This window comes from Dysidea avara, chromosome 12, assembly GCF_963678975.1.
Source record: "Dysidea avara chromosome 12, odDysAvar1.4, whole genome shotgun sequence".
Lineage (NCBI taxonomy): Eukaryota > Metazoa > Porifera > Demospongiae > Dictyoceratida > Dysideidae > Dysidea > Dysidea avara.
Genome location: NC_089283.1, coordinates 18,801,853 through 18,824,019, shown reverse-complemented (window position 1 = coordinate 18,824,019; position 22,167 = coordinate 18,801,853). Strand labels below are relative to the sequence as shown.

The 22,167-nt window shown below is 36.7% G+C and overlaps 2 protein-coding genes across 4 annotated transcripts in view; one reads left to right on the top strand and one right to left on the bottom strand.

The window, feature by feature from the left end:
* Nucleotides 1–5,068: 5,068 nt before the first annotated feature.
* On the top strand, nucleotides 5,069–12,813 carry LOC136241894 (serine-rich adhesin for platelets-like). Of its 3 annotated transcripts, XM_066033278.1 has the most exons (13): nucleotides 5,069–5,217; nucleotides 6,254–6,373; nucleotides 7,182–7,247; nucleotides 7,464–7,603; nucleotides 7,661–7,811; nucleotides 7,915–8,214; nucleotides 9,586–9,897; nucleotides 10,025–10,114; nucleotides 10,415–10,462; nucleotides 10,655–10,702; nucleotides 10,878–10,977; nucleotides 11,371–11,416; nucleotides 11,671–12,813. In XM_066033278.1, the coding sequence occupies exons 3-13, from the start codon at nucleotides 7,199–7,201 to the stop codon at nucleotides 12,568–12,570; spliced, it is 2,184 nt and encodes a 727-aa protein (XP_065889350.1). In that variant the 5' UTR covers nucleotides 5,069–5,217; nucleotides 6,254–6,373; nucleotides 7,182–7,198; the 3' UTR covers nucleotides 12,571–12,813. The 3 variants fall into 3 exon arrangements, with proteins under 3 accessions (XP_065889350.1, XP_065889349.1, XP_065889348.1); XM_066033277.1 differs by lacking the exon at nucleotides 6,254–6,373 and having other exon boundaries at nucleotides 10,031–10,114; XM_066033276.1 differs by lacking the exon at nucleotides 6,254–6,373.
* Nucleotides 12,814–12,930: 117 nt separating this feature from the next.
* The window catches only part of LOC136241893 (DNA-directed RNA polymerase I subunit RPA2-like), a 24,925-nt gene continuing 15,688 nt past the window's right edge, over nucleotides 12,931–22,167 (bottom strand). Inside the window, exons 14-33 of the mRNA XM_066033275.1 lie at nucleotides 21,991–22,108; nucleotides 21,624–21,711; nucleotides 21,456–21,565; nucleotides 20,976–21,111; nucleotides 20,843–20,916; nucleotides 19,690–20,031; nucleotides 19,457–19,501; nucleotides 19,293–19,400; nucleotides 17,944–18,018; nucleotides 16,375–16,476; nucleotides 16,243–16,326; nucleotides 16,138–16,186; nucleotides 15,989–16,085; nucleotides 15,865–15,937; nucleotides 15,727–15,795; nucleotides 15,464–15,620; nucleotides 13,736–13,861; nucleotides 13,554–13,681; nucleotides 13,329–13,493; nucleotides 12,931–13,279 (exon numbers count right to left, since the gene is read on the bottom strand). Of these exons, the coding sequence (XP_065889347.1) occupies nucleotides 13,064–13,279; nucleotides 13,329–13,493; nucleotides 13,554–13,681; nucleotides 13,736–13,861; nucleotides 15,464–15,620; nucleotides 15,727–15,795; nucleotides 15,865–15,937; nucleotides 15,989–16,085; nucleotides 16,138–16,186; nucleotides 16,243–16,326; nucleotides 16,375–16,476; nucleotides 17,944–18,018; nucleotides 19,293–19,400; nucleotides 19,457–19,501; nucleotides 19,690–20,031; nucleotides 20,843–20,916; nucleotides 20,976–21,111; nucleotides 21,456–21,565; nucleotides 21,624–21,711; nucleotides 21,991–22,108 (2,362 nt within the window). The 3' untranslated portion in view covers nucleotides 12,931–13,063. The remainder of the gene's footprint in view (nucleotides 13,280–13,328; nucleotides 13,494–13,553; nucleotides 13,682–13,735; nucleotides 13,862–15,463; nucleotides 15,621–15,726; nucleotides 15,796–15,864; nucleotides 15,938–15,988; nucleotides 16,086–16,137; nucleotides 16,187–16,242; nucleotides 16,327–16,374; nucleotides 16,477–17,943; nucleotides 18,019–19,292; nucleotides 19,401–19,456; nucleotides 19,502–19,689; nucleotides 20,032–20,842; nucleotides 20,917–20,975; nucleotides 21,112–21,455; nucleotides 21,566–21,623; nucleotides 21,712–21,990; nucleotides 22,109–22,167) is intronic.

Below are 22,167 nucleotides of genomic sequence, written 5' to 3'. Positions count from 1 at the left end.
CTTGCCTGGTTTAATTGGTTTTCGGTACCAGGTAAACCTCTATAAGGGTGTGAATGTTTGGCAAAAGGGTGTTCTCTTGAATAGGTGTTCAGGGGGTTTCCTTAACTGATTTATGAATACATGAGCATTGTTATGGTCCTACTTTGGGATTTCAGTTAAAGCGGACACCCCAAAGACTAGTCCAAGCTACTGTCCCCACCCTTCTTCCATGAACTATTCATTCCAGTAGTACTAGCACCATTTTAAATAACTTCCATTAGAGTACCTACAAGGAGCCCTATACTTACCTATACTTTAAAAAACTGGGTGTGGGACTATCACCCAATTAACCTGATGTGGCAGCAACTGAAATTTTATCATCTATTAAATTATTGTCTTCCTTGGCAGCTATACAGCACACATTGTAACAAATAGTTGTTGCCCATAGCATAGTTGAATTGAACATCTTGGGCTCCTTATATCTGGTGTCATTGGCAATCTTGTTTATCCCTGATGCTCCTCCTTTGCTTGCACAAGACTTTATACCCCCTCACTACCTGTATCAAATATGGCATGTGACTAATTCTGGGATCTGGAACCCCTGCCATTATGTGAAGGTATTGCTGATAAATAGCATCATTATTATTGTCTTGAGTAACAGGTAGTTTTCTGCCAGAAGGCTGCAAATAGGCATAGCTTGCAAGCAAATTTAAAGTTTGACAAAATGTTTGGTACCTTCTTTTGGTGTACGTTGTGTTGAAGGAGCTAGACCTTGTAAACAATATTGGTACACAGTTTGGTCCAGTTTGCTGATGTCTAATCTACATGGTTTGGTTATTGAGCAGGTATAGTAGTTCTGGTATCATTAGATGATAGTTGGGGGGTTAAAACAGAATACCTATAACTTGTTTATTCTGCAGCTGTTATCTCTGCTCCAGGAATGTGTGCTGCAAATGTACAATATAAAACTGCAGTGATATGATTGCTAAGCATCTATTGCTTGGTGATGACGACTAGTTCCTTGGTTAATGATTGATACAGCTGCAGTGTTATCAAATCTCACCTCGAGCTCTACAGTTCCTCCCTTCCATTTGCTCCCCCAGACAGCAGTTGCAATCACAAATGGCAGCATTTCCCAGTTATGTTACAGCTTTGCACCTGGTTTAACTGGGAACACTCCCCATCCCCACATCCTCATGCGTCCATTTTAATGACATCAAATGGGTCTGTTTATCAAATACACATTAGTGTGTCCAAGAAGCTGGCGTGCCACACCATGGGTATATTAAGGGGAAAGAAAACATGATTTTTGCACATATGTGTAGCTTTGTGATGTCTTATCCAATTGCAACGAAATTTACAATAGAGATGCCTGCATGGTAGGGGAGCTTACATATACCAAATTTGAAGAAAATTTCCCTAGCCATTTCCAAGATACAGGCAACCAAAGTCTTTTTTCTGTTTTTTTCCCCTTCGTCTTTTCACACACTTTGTGAAAACTGTTATAATACACAAACACGTTATCATCCAGTTGCAATGAACCTTGAATGTAATTATGCAGTTCTTTGTGAAGAGGCACCAAGCACAAGTAAGAATTGGCAAAGAATCCAAATTGTGAAGAATGTGCTTCTGTGTTCTACTGAAATCAATAGTAATATTAACGATGCCTTTCAAATAGCTTCCAAGTTGAGGTCACTTGGCTCCATTAAATCCCATTGCTGTACTGCAATAGCTACTAAGAAAGATTATAATATCTCAGCTTTCTTAGTTTATAAAATCTATAACATTTCCATTAGACCAATTGGTTATTATCATTAATTTTACCCTGCTGACCCACAATAATTATTTAACTGTTAGTAGTGATATCTAGCATGGTTTGCTGCATGTTTATAAGATGGTACTGAGGTGGAACTAAATCTGCCAATTGCAAGCCCACTCCCTCAGTCTGACTTCACCAATTACGAAAACAATGTTATGGCTGGCTGGCAAATGAGATCACACTTGCCACCCTTATAGTTGATTGGAGGCTCCCTATAAGCCTAAGCAAAAAGTGAAGATGAAAAGTACAATAGACTGGTATACTCTAATAGAATAGTCAAGCATAATACTCTAATAAGTTTTGAAAAGAACAAAAGATAAAGCATAATCATGAGTGACTAGCTACAGATTCTGGGAAACTTTCAGCAGAAGCTTCCTGAGTTTCCTTCCATGCACTAACCCATGCATAGAATGTGTAGTAGTATAAACCTATAAGACTCCTGGCCTAAGAAACACTGTATACCAAGCTAAGACTCATTTACAACCATGATGTCATATATCAGTATCATGCAGTCCAGCTACATTCACCAAATTCATAGTATAACTGATGCCAACTTACTGATATGCCACCGACTGTAGAATGGAATATAAGTGTAATATTTCAAGTATCTGATAGTATATATAATGGAAGTGGATGGGACTACATATGTGGTGGAACATACTCAACTCTATACTTGAAACATAAAATGGGCCCCAAATAATTCCATTGAGGTACTCTTATAACAGAACAGTTCAAAGTACTGCGGTCATAGATACCAAGGGATAATAATGCAAGAAAACACCTTTATAATACAAACTACCAGAACCTGTACTTGGGTGTGAGAATGTATAATGATATACACTGGAAGTTATCCATACTTAGTGTATGGTGTGGTTTGTTTGTTCTGCCAATTTTATAAGTCAGCTCAAAGTTTATTCTAGCATGTGCTGTTGGACATTCATTCTGTAATTATATTTATCACTGGAATTGAATTTTCTGATTAAAGTTTTTAACCATCCTACATAATGTGTTCAGTATGACTTCTTCTATTTCAAGACAAAATCAGTCAGTTAAGGTATGCAAACAAATCAAGGTATCATACCACTGAAAACTTGTAAGTATACATTTCTGAAGAAGAAAAAACAAAAGTTCATAATACAAGTAAGGGAGAGAGTATCTAACTGCAGGAAAATCGCTGAATCAAGTAATGCATTTATACATGTTCACAGAATAAAGCATTGACCTTGTCAACACTAAAAAGCACCAGCCTTTAAACTAATGGGATAGTGTAAACAAAATAGTTTTTATTGACTGGGTCCAAAAAATAGGATTTTAAAAGACTTTATGTGCCTCCCCTTCTAAAACCACTTAGTACATGTGCTACAAACTCCATAAAAATTTGGTGCTTTTATCAAAAAGTGACAATTAGGGTCTTAGGCGCTGCATAAATACAAGCATATAATATTGATAAACACTACGCCTTTGTCCATATCCATATCCTGTGGCCTAAGCCACAAGTCATGATCATCTAATTAATCTTTTTAAAGTCTGATACAGGGGCGGATCTAGGATTTATAAAGGGGGGGGGGGGGGGGGGGGGCTAACTCAAGGTACTAATCTCTTGGGTAAAGGTGTGTGAAAGCATGCTGGAACTAGGGGGGTCTGGGGGCATGCCCCCCCCCCCCCCCCCCCCCCCCCCAGGAAAATTTTGAAAAATAGATGCTAAAATAATACAATTTGGAGACATTTCCACATAAAATTTATACCTGTAGATACTTTATATACTGCCTTTAGGTATGGCTCTCTGAAGCATTTTACTAATGTAAAAGTTTGGGTAGGTACAAACAACCAAGTACATGATGCACCCCTCTCACAATTGCACAACACTGAATAGGTGCATGCATGTTAGAATAAGAATGTTGAAAGTGGAAAATTTTGAAATTTGAACAACACAAGATTGAATCTGAGAGCATTTTCAATGGAAATTGTGTACCTGAATTAAGTATTGCCATACATATTAACTACACAAGTAGATGAATGAAGCCCTTTAAACAGACCAATACACTTCATTGTATGTATAGGTGCAGGCAGATTTGAAAAATTCCATAACAGAACCAACTACATGTTTCCAGTGAATGTTCTATTAGAGTAGTTAGCTGACTGCTCTATTAGAGTATCTCGATCTTGTACACCTCCAATGCTGATCAGGGTCCTTGTTGCATAAACTTTAGCATAAATCCACTGATAATACCTTGGAAAGATGTTTATAAGGTGGTTTTATGAGTATTTGTATTATTAGTGATCATACAATTATGCTAAGACAAAATTTCATTATAATACTCAGCATATTGATCAAGTAAAGCCTAAATATGAAGGGGGGGGGGGGGGGGGGGCTTCAGCCCCAAAGCCTCCCCCCCCCCCCCCCCTGGATCCGCCCCTGTGATATGGTGGGTACTGAAACCACTTCGGCTGGTAAACAGTTCCATTGATTTAGAATCCTTTGTGTAAAATTGATTGCATTTCTGTTTGTAGAGTTTCAGAGTTTCAGATGGTGGCTCCTTGTGGAGAAGATAGGTTAAGCGTAATTTTGACCATTCAATATCATAATATCCATTCAGGAGTTTATGTCTCAATGGGGTCGTCATGTTTTCTTCGGCAATTCCATTTCTGAATAGAATTAACTATATAACCCGTCACAACTGGAGGTTTCAGGCTATGATAGTATAGCTGCTAGCAATGACAACATTATATAGGTTTGTCATTTGCTATAAGTGCTTCATAACAAGTATCAATTTTAGTTTATTGCATCTGCTGGCAGCTAAACTAGCCAACCCGAGCTGCTGATTGACAATATAGCATCAGACTTAGTGTGTGTACAATATTATGCAATATAGTCTATAGCATAATAGTGTAAAGTCCTTAGACAACATGTGAACACGCTATAGCATAGGACTATAGAACATCTCACATTCATTCTGCTTCTGATGACAAGACAAGCTACATCATATGATTCAAGGTGATGTTCTGACATGTACTGACACTTAGCTACGTAGCTATGACACAGCAAACTCTCCACTTTCCTATAGCTAACTAGCTACAAAGCTTGATACGAGCTGACCATTTCTGCACGTGAATTATAATATCCTTGTTGTGGTTGTTATCGAGGTTGTTATCTAATCGTGATGTGGTCACACCGTCGGACTACATGGTATCAAATTACACTATCATAATTGTGGCAGCCATTAAGGTTTATATGAAGCCTACTAACATTTATAAACACGGATTAATCGATCGTTGAGTACAACTGAACTGTCAGTGCTAAAGGTCGGGTAGCTAGCTACGTACAAACTCTTTCGAGCGGACTGAATTCGAAGTTAGTCGTATTGAGGAATATCTCGACTGGGGACTGAGTAGCAACCATATGTTCAACATGATCACTGGTAAGATACTAAATGTGCATGTGGCTACCGTCACAGAATAAAGGTAGCTAGTTGTGTTGATAACAAACTGATCAATTTAAGTACTGCATCAGCTTGTAGCCTAGCTAGCATGCATGCTGACATTATGAGACAACACACAATTAAGATGCAGCTAGTTGTAGTCACTAGCTATAGCTACTACTCGTGACACTATCATAATTTTATTGATAAATTTTTAAACTGCAACATGTACAAGTACAATCAATGAGCCAATTATTGACGAGAAAATCGTATAGCTAATAGCTACCAGTACTAACTACAACAAGGTGTCCCATAATAGCATAATACGTACATAGCTATGGAGTCAGTAAAATTCTAGTTACGTTTGCTTTTACAAAATGTGTCTCGTAACCCATGTGATGTCCCATACTGAATTGGGTCTTTGAACATATTGTGGATTAATCTGCTCTGAAGAAGGATCATTGTGATTAAATACCACACATAGACATTGATAGTCTACAATTTATCTACCTAAAAATCTTGTAATTTTCATTTTGTGTCTCATAACTGCAGCATCTACACTATAGCTAACTACGCCTGGTAACTACATGAGATTTGCTACCACTCTGGTTGAATTTGTTACGTAACTTGCTAGCTACATGCCATAAGAGAATTTTGCTTGCATGCATGTGTCTAAGAACAAAACAAATTAGACTGCCACATGGTGTTAGCTAATTAAAAAAATTGCTAAATACTATAGATACTGCCAGCTAGCTATAGCTTGGCATATTTGTAAGGTATGTATATGCTGTGATAGTATGATTCACATGGCATAGTTACCCTACATTATTGATATGCCACTGAAGTGAGTATAGCTATAAGCACACAGGTTACTGTAACTATAATTTTAGCTGTAGCTATACATGTATCAGTGATACGATGGTGTACAGCATGAGTAACTCTATGTATATTGATAACTAGCAAATTTTCCATAGGATTGTGTAGTAATGGATTACTGTATTTACTTGGGTAAACACCGCAGTATTTATTACTTTAGCTCAAAAATTAATGCAGCAAGTACGCCAGCAACTATTCATACTCAATTAACCACCGCTCAATGTTCAATCGAAATTGCCTTATTTTTCGAAACTGATTGTGACACTACTCAAGTGTAAAGGTGCAGATTTTAACCAAGAAAATATGGTAGTTGTATGGTTACTTGGAATTTGCTTATCCACTGATTCAATGTATTTTAATTATCTGCGCATGCATATGCATTCTGACAAGTTGCATAGCTACTCACCATATGTAGTATCAACTTTGTATACTCATAACTTGAACACATGCAGGCTGTCAATGCCTCTCCAATCATGTAAGCATGCAGCTGTAATACATAGTAGTCTAAAATAAAGTTTTCAATGTGCCAGTAAAGTAAAAGTGTATTCAAGGTGGCAAATCAAACAAGGATTACAATTAATTTTATCATAATGTATAATAAAATTCATCATGGCTGACATAGCAACTTGTTTAGATTCAACTATCCATTATCAAAATGTGCATGATTACACAGTTGTTGTGGTGTTGCCTGGAGGTAGCTATATGTACATAGTGAATCACTCATAATATTTGTGGGGTAGGACTAGTAACCCACAGGAGGATTATGGAGGAAAGACCACAGAACTGAAAGTTATCAAGGACATGCAGTTGGGAATTTGGCATTTGTTTCCCCTGTTAACATCAGATACCCATTGATGTTACAGCAGGTTCCCCAGTCCATTTAAGCAGCTGGGTAGACTGGACAATGTGAGTAAAGTTTTTTTTTTGCTCAAGGAAACAACATGTACAACAACAGCAAGTTGGCATGACCAGGAATTAAACCTGAACCAGTGTTATAGTCAGAATTATAAAGACATGTATCATTCACAAACATGTTGTACATATGTAACATATAATGGACTAGATACACACAAGTAATTGTCTTACAGGGAGATCAAGATTTCTCATGACCGTGATTTTACTGCCAGTCTCTGTCATCGGTCTAACAGCAGCAGGTAAATTATTGTGTGGAAAGTAGTGGGCCTGAATTGCAGCAAATTATAATGTTATTGAAGATTATTGTAGGCAGGGAGCCCAAGGATTAAAATCCTTAACTTATAGCTGTTAACAAGAACATTATTATTTTACATGTACCTTTGATTTAACTTTCCCTTTTGCATACACAGTATACAAATTTCTATAAAATTAATTGTGTGCACATCTTTCAACAGTTTGTGGACCACCACCAACAGTAAACGTGACCTGTATAAACAGGGAAGCAAAGATAACATGGAGTCATAATTGTGAAAGACAAAATGGTTGCGAGGCATACATGACCTGTATCAATGGCTATGGCACACATACACGCGAGGTAAAACATATAGTAAAGGGAATGTAAATTGATAGTCATATGTTTTGTGTGTATAAGAGTCGCAGTACTTGTCCTACTAAAGGATGGACATTTTTGATTCCAATGGAGATTTATTCTTGCAATATATCTGTGCATTATGGATACAAAAGTTCATCAGGTTTTACTTGGTCGGATTATGGATTTCAAACTTGTACTACTGGATATTCAAGTAAGTTTGCATATTCACTATTATGTATGTGCATGTATCCTGTTAATGTGTACTGCATGTAAATAGTAATAGCATCGACAAATTATATATTTTTGTTCTAAAGTTGACATTCAACCAGTGTACAACACAACAGGCAGTCCACTGGAAATCCCTTGCTCAGTCAACACTGCAGATATAACAAATTCTGATGATGTAACTATTAGCTGGACTGGACCTAATGGTACTATTACAAATGATAACAGACTAACTATCACTCCAACTATCTCTGATGGTACCAACCATATTAGTACTTTACAATTTTCATACCTCAGTGAAGATGATGAGGGGTTGTATGAGTGTAGTACAACAGTATTAGGTTATGATGAAAATAAAACAGCTTCAGTTGAATTAACCAACTTAACAAGTGAGTTGTAATTTAAACTTAGAAAATGCTATGCATAATATGCTTTGATCTTTGGCAGATAATGAGGTCTTTAAAAACCATGAAGAAACCTGCTAGTAGGTTTCTAAAATGGTAACTAACTTAGTTAGAAACCTGCTAGCAGATAGACCTCAACATTGCAAATCTCACTTTTGATCATTGATTTGCTATGCATGCTCTGCAAAGCATATACAGGCTAATAGCCCATAGACCAACAGAGCTTGACCTACTCCATTCCTTTTATAAGCACACCTACGCCAATTCGATTATGGGAACTAGACTGTAACGTTGTAGGTACGTTTGCTATCATAAGCGGAGAATTCCAGAAATATAATGGAGTTCTATTTAATGCCCGTCAATGTTTCAAGGCTGTTTAATATGCTTTTACTGTACTTTAAGTGGATTTTCTATTAAAAGAGCTAAATAGGTATACTTTCTTGTAGAATGTTTATTTGTTTCTTGTAAAAAAGTTATGTAGGTGTGAAATCATGTAGCTATATACTTAGCCACAGAAGGCCTAGCGCCGCCAGACCAAGTATTATTAACCATTGACAACAATGTTACCCACTTACTTTAAACCCTTGGTAGTGCTGACTTTAACTTTATTGTCATAGTAGTTATCACTCTTTGTTTGATCCACCAGCTAACAGAAGCAGCGATAATGTAGCTAGTTACAAGCTTTAATTCGAAAACACGTTCAATCTTCTCTACTGGCCATAGTCGCACAACTTGTTTTAACACTGTGACGATTTTGAAACGACATATAACTCAATCCCACAATGGTTCCACCTACATAGCGATATATATATAAGGCCACTCCAAATAAATTCTCTGTTTCCCGTCCTGGACTCAAGCATATTTGCATGCGGGCAGGCGGTCCATTTCCATTATTTCATTATAAGATTGGCAGCTTTTCAAGCCATTATTTGCCGGGCACAACCATAAAAAGCTGCATAAAAGCATGCTTAAGCTTTTCAAGTAGCAAAAATAGTGCAAATGTGAAGTTTGTACCAACTCGATAGCACTGCTGACACATGAGCTGACACTGTTTCAAGATGAGCCTCTCAGTATGCAAGAACAACCGGAAAATAATGGAAGAATACGGAATAATGGAATATTTAGAGCTGACAGTAACTAGATGTGGGCGGTGGACGGGAAACAGAGAATTTATTTGGAGTGGCCTAACGCCCGCATTTTCTAAGTCGGTTAGGAACCACGAAGAGCCTCGGTCTAGGTTCCTAACCTATACTGAGTAGCCAGAGAGTACTATTGTGTACAAACTATTTGACTACTAAATTTTTAAAATTTACTATTATAATAACACACTTACTGAATCATCATATTTTTGTCTAGTTCCCACTCCTAATGTAATTGTGACTGCTCTCAACAATCAACAAGTGGGTGATCCACTATTATTAGAATGTAATGTAACTACAGTGAGAGGTATCACTAGTAGTGTGGACATTGTGTGGATTACAAATGACACAGTAGTTGAAAGAGACAATAATGTTTCAGGGAAAACTGTTGGCAACTCAGTAGTGTACAGTTTTGTTTACAATCGTGATGGTATACCACTGAGGGAACAAGATAATAGAACTGTTTATCAGTGCAATGTTCAGATCAACACAACCCCACCAGTCGAAGCTAACAACTTAATCATAGTTGGTAAGGCAATAATCACAACATGTTAGGATCATTATTATACATGACATGACATCTAACAATTATAACACTTTGATTATATATATAAACACACATAATGTACTGATATTGAAACCGTAATATCAACCAGATATAGGTGCTTTCCACATATCAAGCATATGGCCTACCAGCACTACTCCGCCATCATATACTTCTACAGCTGAGGCACCTTTTAACACAGGTGTGTGTGTGTGTGTGTGTGTGTGTGTGTGTGTGTGTGTGTGTGTGTGTGTGTGTGTGTGTGTGTGTGTGTGTGTGTGTGTGTGTGTGTGTGTGTGTGTGTATACATGCGTATGGATGACATGTGCATTTGCAGTGCATGCGAATACACATGTGCACATGTATAAGTGTTGTGAATTGAAGCTTTACTGTGTGTTAAGATCCATTACATGTAAAAAGATACAGACATGTAAAGCATGTCATTGGTATAGCTATATAGGAACATTCATGTGGCAATTAAAATGTTTCGATCACACATTAGGTATGCAACCAACCAGCATTACTACAACTCGGGCATCTTCTAACACAGGTATGTATGTGTCTGTATATATACATGAGCATTTGTAATGTGTATGCCTGTGTATAATGTACATGTACTACGTATGCTGTGAGTGAAGATCCATTAAATTTCTGAAGTACGTGTAAAAGATGCGCATCATTGATATATAGTAACATATATGTCATGATACGCGGTAATTAAAATGTTTTGATTACACATTAGGTATACGACCAACCAACCCTAACACAGCTCAGGCATCTTCTAACACAGGTGTGTATGTGTCCCAGTGTATAATGTTTGTGGGTGTGTATAAGAAAGTAGTGCAACTGTACATATACAATTAAGAGAGTGCAGTTGCAGAGTTATTGTGTATGTGTGTATGATTGTGTGTTGTGCGTGTACAAATATAGCATTATGAAAGTTACATCCATGTCAATTGTAATAGATTCTTCTCAGTCTGCAATTATTATATCAACTATTGCAGTGATGATCACATTTATATTTGTAATACTCATCTTTGGATGTTTCGTCTACAAGCAGAGGAGGTATACAATAATCGTATAACACACTTAGCAGCACACTGCACATTGGTTGCAAGATAATAGATGATAAAGTGAAATTTCAGTACAGCTGTATACCATGTAACTACAATTTCAAAGTGTTAGTCTTTTTTGGGTACAAATTACGTCACCAACACACATTAACTATATTGATACAAACATTTCATATATACAGAGCACTCCTAAACACGTCAAACATTTTCCTGTTTATGCACCTTAAAATGAACACATACACATCCTATTAGCTTCATGTTACTGGCTCATTACTCTAGAATTTCAAAGCTTTTGAAATCATCAACATAACATCTAGTCTATTGGCACTATATGCACGCAACACACAGTATACTGACTACTTACACACTGTACTTGTTTTGTTAGAAAACTGCTTGCAAGATGGAGTAGCGCAGAGACCACCAATAACATGGTAAGAAAACTTACTACTGTAACTGTATGCATGGTATCTGTAGTACACTGCATGCCATCATTAGCTTGCATCATACCTTATATCAACATTCCAATGCATTTAAAAGTAATATCAAGACCCCATAAGCACTACAAGGGGCGTAAGCACTTCAAGACACATAAGATGTTAGCCTTGTGGCACTTATATTATGCTCCTGCACTGATGATATACCCATGTATTAAGCACTAAATTTTATTTGCTTACCTTACGTCTAGGTGCCACCATTTGAAGATGATACTGATTATTCAGTAATTGGCAAAGAGGCACCGAGCACATGTGAATATCTTGACAATGAGAAAGTATTACACTGGATAAAAGATGTAAAAATGCCTAAAATTGATGAAGAATGTGTTTCGATACATTCTGGTGAAACGGCAAATGTTGACATGTTGAATCTTGTATATGGCATCAATGCAAAAGCTGATGATGATGAGTGTGGCAGCAGTGAAAGTATATCAATTAGCAAAGATCCTTATTTTTCAGAAAGTATTGCATTCAGAAAGAATAGTAGTAGATCTTCTTCATCCTATTCAGATGAAAACAGTCCAACAACCAGCAATGGTTATGTTAAAGTTGACACAACCCTTAACGGCTACTACTGTGAACATAGCAGTGACGATCAAACACAGACCACTTCAACAACTACCACATCATTGGAGGGAAGCTATACTGACCATTACAGTGCACACGTTGTTCCATTATTAAGTACCAAAACTGTAAATGATCAAACAATATCGGATTCTTGTAGTACTGGTGATTACTGTGATTATGAACACAGAATTCAGGATTCTAATCAGACCATGTCAACAATAGCTGCATCACTAGAGGGGAGCTATATCGACCATGACAGTGCTCAAATGGGCCTAATATCAAATACAAATCATCAAGATCAAACAAAGACATTTCCATTGTCTACCACTAAAGAACCTAATTCTATAGTGATCAAGGATCACTGTCACAGTGATGTTGATGATTTGCCATACGTTGCATTAAGTGAAGACATGCTTGGTTGTTCTATAAGTGGCAGATCTTCACCAGTAGGTGATTTAGACTATTCTGCTTACAGTGTTACAACAGAATCTGATAATAACTCTGTTACAAGCAAAAATTGGTGACTATGTCAATGACAGCATTGCAATATAAAAAAGATTAACTATATGATCGCTATCAAAGTATTTAGTTATATATGAAAATACGGTTTGCCAGAGTTCAAATGTCTATCAGCCTTATGATATATATAGCTATATAAAACACAATAAACATGTAAACAAAGTCATGTACATGTTGTAATTTGTATATCTCACAATAGCATGCAATGTTGTTGATTTTAATAGTAAAAGAAGAATCAATTACTGTGATTTTAGAATGATTTTTCAAATAAGGTTTCAATTATAAACTGCACAATTGTTTTGTAAACAATGTGCAACCAGGAAAGCAAACAGCACTCTGACCTCATCCAGATTCACACACCTGTGCCATATACATTACTTCATGCAGATTATAATATGTTTTACTACATACGTAAAAGTGTAGATGCACTAAACATTTTTTCCTTCAGTAAAATTAATATTTAATTATAGAAGTGGTACCAAGACGCTGTACATATAACTATTTCACTTCTAAATGAACCTTAATATTCATGGCAGCAAGTTCAGCTACTAGGTATCTGAACACGTATGACACAGATATGACACTGATACTCGCATCTTCTTCACAGTACTTGCATGTCCATTCCTTCTGATCCTGTACAATGGTTGAGTCAGAAACAGTTGGCTTGAGTAAAACTGGTGATATTAAACTACCACATTTGGTACACACTCTACACTGTAACACGATCACATGATAATTGAAAAAGTGTAGAGATGACACTTACATATGACTTGTCAGAACAATTTAATAATCTATCTTGTAGCAAAAAGGAGCTACCATGCGCTAACAATGAATCTCTTTCCATTTCACCAAACCTAATACCTCCAGCTCTCTTACGACCTTTCACTGGCTGGTGTGTCAAAATATCAATGGGTCCAGTTGTTCTGACCTACAAATGATAAGTCACTTTTTTGTCCATCTTTTGTAGGCTAAAACAAGTTAGCCTTACCTGAAACTTGTCAGAAACCATGTGCCTAAGTCGCTGATAATAAACAGGACCAATAAATATTTCAGCTTCGAATTCTCTTCCAGTTATTCCACTGTACATACACTCGTTTCCATAGTAATTGAAACCAGCTAAACCCAAAAGAAAATAAACATTTAACTGCTGCTAAAATGTGACTAGCAAACCTTTTACTAACAACTGGCCAAAGTAATCAACAGCAGGAGTATCTTCTGAAAATGTGAACGGACTAGCATCATGACAAAGACCATGTAGGCTAGCCGATTTTCCAGCCATGCTCTCAATCATCATGCCTGTGGTACAAGGACACATACACTGTACAAATGTGAATGTACTACACCTTCAAACCTACACACCTCACATTGTCATATGAAACAAAGCAGTACAATCAATTGGCTGTATAATATATGCTAAGGCCACTTCAACAAAATTTTTTTATTTCTCCGGTTAAACTCAGCCAATACAAGGCCGGTAAAATTTAAAATATTACATTTTGCTAGCTGAAGTGAAGAGAGATGTCAAATAGTAGCTAAGCTAAATTACGATTGCTGTGCCACTTGTCAGTAGGCAGTCATGTGGTGAAATACTAAGTGTTCCCTTTCTTTGTGATGAGCTTAAAATAAGGCTATAAGGTAAGCAATACCTTCATGGTGTCATCTTTACTTGAAAGGGAGTCACATGTGAACGTAACTGACAAATATCGGGTCAGTCAAGTCAGAAAAACAAGATTTAATTGAAGTGGCCTAACACCAAATATGTGACCTGCTGAGTGAAAACCTGACTAGAAACACATTAACACATGCTAAAAAATAATTTTACACATGTTTTAATCACTTCAGTAAACAGTAAAGTAAGACTTGAATTGGTATACCACCAGATTTGTCTCTTCATGGAGAATATGAATATCTTTGTTTTGTTTCTGTACTATGAAGCAAGTGTAGTTATGTGTGTTTGTTTACATTGTAACCTTCTAGACAACAAAGAAGTCATAAATAAAAATTTAAAGAAAAATGCATACTGGTTGGGTTTTCAACTCAGCAAGTCATATATCACGGCATATGTCAACCCCAAGGAACATGGAACTTTTAATACAAGAAACATTCAATCCAGGTACTTTCACTGCTAACATTCTCTTTTAATCAACATGTGTATGGCACTGATATACAGTTCCAAGTATACAACTATCTATATGATCTCTGTTTGAGTAGTGCACAATACACAAACTGAAGCACACACATGTTGAGCCAAGCCAAGAAGAAAAGGACACACAAAAGCCATAAAAATTCACATACCTAGGTACTGTAATCCTAACAAATTAGCATGCCCAAGTGGCTACCAATGGGTTTCATTTGCTCTGACCTATTTCCATTTAGACTACAGGAGCTCTACATAGCAAAAACATGATCTTCTGGCTACAGTTGTAAACCTTATTGAAGCATTGGTCTGATCACCTTGGTAACCCCACAAACCATGAATAGTGCTACACAGATCAAATGAAATCAGTTCTTGTACATTATCTCTTGTAACTGAATGCCACATTCCTTTGTATCACTATGTCACATCATGCTGATATGTACAATGACATGAAGTTGGTGACATAACTCAGTCAAATATTTTAAACTCATATATGCAATAGTGGATTAAGTATTTGAATGGGTACTAAAGCTTTTACCCACTACAAAGAAAATTACAGATTGCATGATCACATTATTACATACAGTAGCTAAATGACTTATAAACACATTTTAATTTTAAATTACATTACATCATTAACAAGGTTTCTCATTCAAACCACTATTGCCCACATTCACAAATGAATTAGGTTTTGGTTACCACTTATATGGCATTTAGTTAGTACTGATTTAATTGCATTCCATTCTGTGGTAAACAATTACCTATGGTCATTCTGGAGGGATAACCATGAGGATTAAAGATGATGTCAGGCACCATTCCAGATTCAGTGAATGGCATGTTCTCCACAGGCCATAGCTGACTACACACACCCTTCTGACCATGACGACTTGAGAATTTGTCACCGATTATCGGATTCCTCTATAAAAATAGATTAACCATAAAGCTGACAGGAAGACACACGTATGAAACACTTCAACCAACAGTTTTTACAGTAAGTCTATGCCTGTACATTAAAGGAACTTACAATAATTCGAAACTTTACGTAGACTTGTTGGAGAGGACCAGATCCAACATCATTCCCAAGAAACTTGATCTTCAAAGAAACAGATAGTTACAAAAACAAAGAAGTGGTTACACAAACAAAACTTCCTTAGTAACTCACTTGATCTATGAAAGCTGGCTCAGCACTTTTGTAATACTTCACATGAGATTCATTGCAACTTTCATCTATAAAACTTCAAAACATGTTCATTACAACAATGATCACACTGGTTGCTAATGGTTACCAATAATAAGGATCTCCTTCTTGTAACAGTGTGCCAATTGGAGGAAATCCGTCTGGATCAAGTTTGTCTTCAGTCTTTACATCACCAGGAAAAGTACCTGGAAAACAAACCTACCACTGAACACTGTAGATGAAGTGAAGTTTCCATACCAAAATAGACTGGATTCTTTTTGTCACCAAATTTTGAAATGTCAATAAGCTATGTAATTACAAATACACAGTCAGTAATTATAAATATATTAATTCACAACTAACCTCACTCTTGTACACAGTGGCATGTGCGAAGCCACGTTCATGTGAAGCTTTATTTAGAATCATTGCATCTTCCATATCATACCCCTTAGGTCACAAAATACATTTTTATTGCATTTGCTAATAAATCCTTACAGTATATGATATCACAGCTACAATGGCATTCGTCCCCAGTGGATAGTTGTCAATACCGTAGTGGTCGTACTTCCATGGTCTAACCATTGGAGTCTGTGGAGTCTATAAAGACAAATACTTTGTAGTTTGTATACAGAAGTTCTGTGTATTTGTGTAGGAGAAATGTAACACAAGAAATTAAAACATGGATGAATACATACAGTTAACCGTCATCAAAGGTTTCAAGAGTTGTTTAGTTAGTACTTGTACAAGTGTTGTTAATGCTATAAAATTACAAGATAAAGTCATACAGTGTGTAAATATACACAAATATCTACATACCACAGACAGTCACAAGCTATATGAATGGTGATGGTCTACACACATTACAAAAATATTGACACATGCACACACACACACACACACACACACACACACACACACACACACACACACACACACACACACACACACACACACACACACACACACACACACACACACACACACACACTACATGCTACACACCCACAACACACACACACACGTGCACGTACACTCACATACACACACATTTACACAAGAAGTAATTCTAGAAACCGTTTTGTAGACTATCTTCTGTAATCAAAACCAAATAGTAATTGTGGTGCATATGTCCACAATATACTGAACACAGGATATGACTATATTGTTATTATTATATGACGCACATTGTTATTATGGAGAAAATGAATATGGCTGATGTTATAATGTGGGTGGAATGTGCTGGCTTCTGTTTGCACATATCAGACCCTGGGGCACCCACAATGATGCACATAACTATGTTGAAAGCCTATAACATGTGTCACGATAAAAACAAACTGGGCTGGTGCTATATATGTTGAAAGTCATTACTATGGAATGACAGTAACAGCCAAATATATACCTTGTACAAAAATGACACCAAAGTTTGGAGGAGAAAACTTTGACAAATTTGTTTGATACTTAAATTTTCAATTCACCAGAAATTTGCTGTCCAATTCCACATACCATATTGGTAAGCCTTATTAGGTGCCTGTTAGACCACACACGAAGTCTTGGTACTTGCCAAAATACTGCCAAAGTTTTATGAAGAGTCTATTTAAACACCAGTTTTCTCCCGCTAAAATTTTGTCTCATATAACACTATGAATGCTGATTTGCATTCTATTTAAGGTACCGCTCAAACACAACGTCGTCTCATGAGAGTGCAAGCGACTAAAAAAGTTGCTAATTAAACGGCGTGGAACCCATTTAGCTTATGAGTATTCATCCCAAACAAAACAGGATGAATACTTGCGGGTGTCATGCCCTTTAATTAGCGAGTTTTTTAATTGCGTGCACACTCGTGAAATGACATTGCATTAGAGAGATACGTACCATATTTGAGGCTAGTGCAAGCATGGCTCCAGCACTGTTATCATTGTAAACATTTTAATATTGTTCCAAAACTGGCATTAGTATACTATATAAGTAAAGTAAACAACGGCTACTAAATCAGCAAATTTGTATAATTTCAAAAAAAAAACAAAAAAAAAAACTGGTTCTAAAACAATGATGCAGTACACAGACCTGAAGCTTATACAACTTGTTGTCCATCCGATATTGTAGTGAATGTACAGGAACTCCTATTGTTTGCTTGCTCATCTGTGACAGAAACAAAATTATGCATTTTTAAAATTGTATGTAGATATACTGGACTGATAGAAACGAGTGTAGAATACATTCCATGTCTTCTAAAAACATGTACACAAGCACTGTAGGTGTATCATTTGAACCACTGCAAGTAAAGGAATTCAGAGATGTTTGTACTAAACAAACTTTATAAAGTCTGCGATTTGCAGGACTTCATGGACTATATTTTCTCAAAAATGTTTCATTTGCCACCCATTTTGAATGAGTCTATCACAAACTGTCTGCGATCTTCTCTGCCTCACAAAAATATAACAGTAAATTTCACCCAAGCACTTTGAATTATATGTACCACCAGGGGTGGATACAGGGGAGGGGGGTCAAAGGGGGCTCTTGATCTCCCTCCAAAAATTTTTAGTATACCAAAATCGAGATACTGTCAGCTATTGTCAGCTGCCTGACCTTTTTTTTTTGGCCTCACTATACAAACCAGACAATGTAGTGCCTCGGTTCATTTTGACCCCCTCTCCATAAGTCTGGATCCAACCCTGTGTACTACTGTCCTTACATATTAGATATGGTCTTTCAGACCTGCTGTCTGCTCAGTACTTTTATTTTTAAATGACTTGGTAGATTTTTTTTATTACAATGTGTACATGCGTAGGTGGAACACAGAATAGTTGCAGCAACTGTATTACAAATTATTCATAAATTTCTGTATCACAGTGATGTAGTTTATAAAATAACACCGTCTCATCACTGTGACATCAGGGAAGCTGGCTACATACATAACGGTGATAAATTGGTTTGAACTACACAGAGAGTTACCAAGTGTCATTGTTGCTCTATGTACATACCAAACTCAGATGAAACTTTATCATTGGAAGTAAAACACAAAATAGATTTTAATTATGAGTTTCAAAACTTTCCACTGGGTTTAGTAAAACTATCTGGATACTAAGACACTGTACAGTTAACCTCCTTACAATGGACAGATTTTGAGGTCCCCATAGACATTTATCAGTGAAAAAGGACAACCTCCTTTAAAACAGTAAAATTCAGTTTGTCTCAAAGTGTCCGTAATATAGAGGTTCCACTGTATTATAAATCAAATCAAATGGGAATGGTACCACCAAATTTAAGCATTGGCATGTATTTTTTGATGATTTTTCCAAAAACTCCTCTGTACCAAAAGGCCAAAGGTAGATTGAATTGTACTCACCAGACAAGTGACTTGTATCATTTTATGATGAATCATTACAAATAGATACCACAATTGTAAAATGTACCTGACATTGATACATATTACGAGGACTCTGGTTAAAGTCAGAGAATGGTGTAAGGCTAGCAACCACACTGAGAATGTTATCTTTGCTCAGCTCAAGATGTGTAGTAAGCTACAAATAATGTAGTGTACTTCTAACACCATACAATCCGTTAGTACTGTATGTACCTTTGGGTGTGCTTCTTCTGGAGTTACTGCAATATTCAAATAAACCTGTATATAAAATATTCACAGAGTAAATAGTGCACACGTACACTGTATTAAAAAAAAAAGCAATGACAAATTAAACGTTTGGTGTTTAAAGTACAGTATTTCTAGTGTAAACTACTATCCACAAAGTAGCTGGTGTATGTTTTGTTAGAGTATATTTCAAACACATACTACTGTACATATACACAAACCTGTTCAAATGTTCCAATCAATTCTTCTGACTGTGTTACCAAGTTTAGTACAGTTCTCATCATTCTGGCTGGAGTAGAGAAGAGAAACAAGCCTGGAAACTGGCCACATTTCAGTGGTGGTACAACAGCTATTTCCAAGGTGGCAGTTACAGTTCCCTTCATCTTGAGTACCCTCAGTTGATCACCAATGTGGTTGAGAGAATCCTGCTGAACCCGTCCAACCAGTAACCCATCTAATAGGACATCTAGGGTCTCCAGTGGACCACACATGTTTAATGGACACACTCCAAGTGAGTACAAAACTTTCGTTATCTCAAACGTTGAAGATGAAGTACAGATGACCTGAACAACAACAACCGCTAAAATTGTCGGTGGTTGGGTAATGAAACTATCACACATATCTTTATAGAGCTATATGTCCAATTATACTCAATTACAAAATGGCCACTTTACTGTAAGGTATAGAACGCACCATACCTGGGCTTAATTCAGAAGAGGGTAGTGATGTACCATAACCCTATGATACACATACTTCAACGTGTGATTACACAGCCAAACATGGTAGATAAAATAGCACTTTGGAGGTATGGTAAATGATTGTATTTGCTTTGCAAACACCCTTTTTCTTATGTCAAATTCACACTCCATTCCCTGTCACCTGGTTATTTGGTAAAGTGGTAAGATCAGAAAACATAATTATAATAAACCTTGTAAGTTGGCTTCAAAGTGTCCATATTACATGCATGTCACTTGCCTACCACAAAGTAACACAGCTACAGTACAGCTACTGAGGTAGCTACTTTGGAAAAACCCCACCGAGGCTAACTGAAGAGATATTTTGGTACTAAATTAAACTACTCTTATAGAGCAGTCAGAAATTCTTATCTTTGACCCATTATGTGTACCTCAATTACCTCACTAAAAATTTTCTGGTACGTTTTTGTCACAATGCATGTGCACATACATACCATGAAAACTGTATAAACAAATATGGAACAGAAACTTTAAAATAAACACAGCTGTTTTGGTGGTGTATTTCCTCAAATATTTTACATGCTGAGACCAAAAGCATTCTATTATGAAGCTTATAATTAAGAGAGTCCTTAAGAGATGACACGTTGTACACATGGCAACAACAGTTACACATATGTACCTTGGCATTTGTAGCAAGGTGATTCAGCAGTCCACATGGAGCTCCATCTGGTGTGTGCACAGGACACAAGAACCCTTCAATTACAAAAGTAACAAATAAAATGCAGTTAAATAATATATGTTTGTGCCCTTACCCCAAGCCTCTGGTAGTAGTCTCCGAACTGCTGTGGTTCTCATAGTGGCAAAGAAGGCTCCTCGGTGGACGCAACGAAAATGGGACAAATACCGATAATAGTTTAGTTTCTCTGCCACAACTGTAAATCCAGCTTTCTATATTATAAAGTACAAAGTGTATGTTGGAATGCATAGTGCGTACCAATAAACAATAAAGTTTGTAATATAAGATGGAATACAGTGTCCTATCTAATAAAAGTTCACCTTTAACAGAGGCACATATTATGTGTATAGCTGCTCCAGTGCTGGTGTTGAAAATAGCTTGCATATTTAAAAAAAAAAAAACTGTATAGTGTGTACTTTATTAAGACAACAAAGCTCAGAGCAGATATGGTCACCCTGACACATTCATACACACACACTAGTAGTATCCCTTCTAGTGACTGTTCTATTAGAATAGTTTGATAGATCAAATCCATATCACAACAATACACACATACTTGTTGCAGACCAAGACCAGATTTTGATGTCAGGTTGCCAGTAGCGATAAGGTTGTGCATGTGATTGCCAACATCAGGTCCAGTACCAATAACTTTCTTAATAATGGTTGCTACAATGTTAACAATTACAAGTATGTGCCTATTAACTAGTATACTGTCACCTCTTACCATTATTTTCATCAAACTTTCCAGGGTGAAGTCGGGCTTGTCGCTCTAGTTCATTTTTCATGTACCGCAAGAAGTTTTCTAGTTTTTCCTTTCACAAAAGGAGTTAGTGATATTTCACATAGACACAGAACAAACAAACAAACAAAAACAATCTTCTTCCTAAAGAGCTGGTATTTACTAACAGAATTAACAGCTGTAACTATGGTTTCTTGGGATCAAACATTTGGACTAAACATATTTGTGTTGTAATTCACAGCAAGTATAGAACTTAAAATTTTCAACAGAACAGAACACCAGCTCTCTCAAACAAACTACTCTAACAGAGCACACACTAACATTATACAAGAATCTTTATATGTAGGTCTACCTTGAGAGCCATAAGATAAAGGTGCCCGGCCAACAGTATTTCTTGATTCATCGGAGAATCTGTTGTCTCAGGACTGCACTTGCCATTTACAAGAGCAAACAACTTCCGAGTTGCCAGACTACAACAACATGTAAAGAAAAACTAATTTGTAACAGCATGGCTACAAACAATTATGGT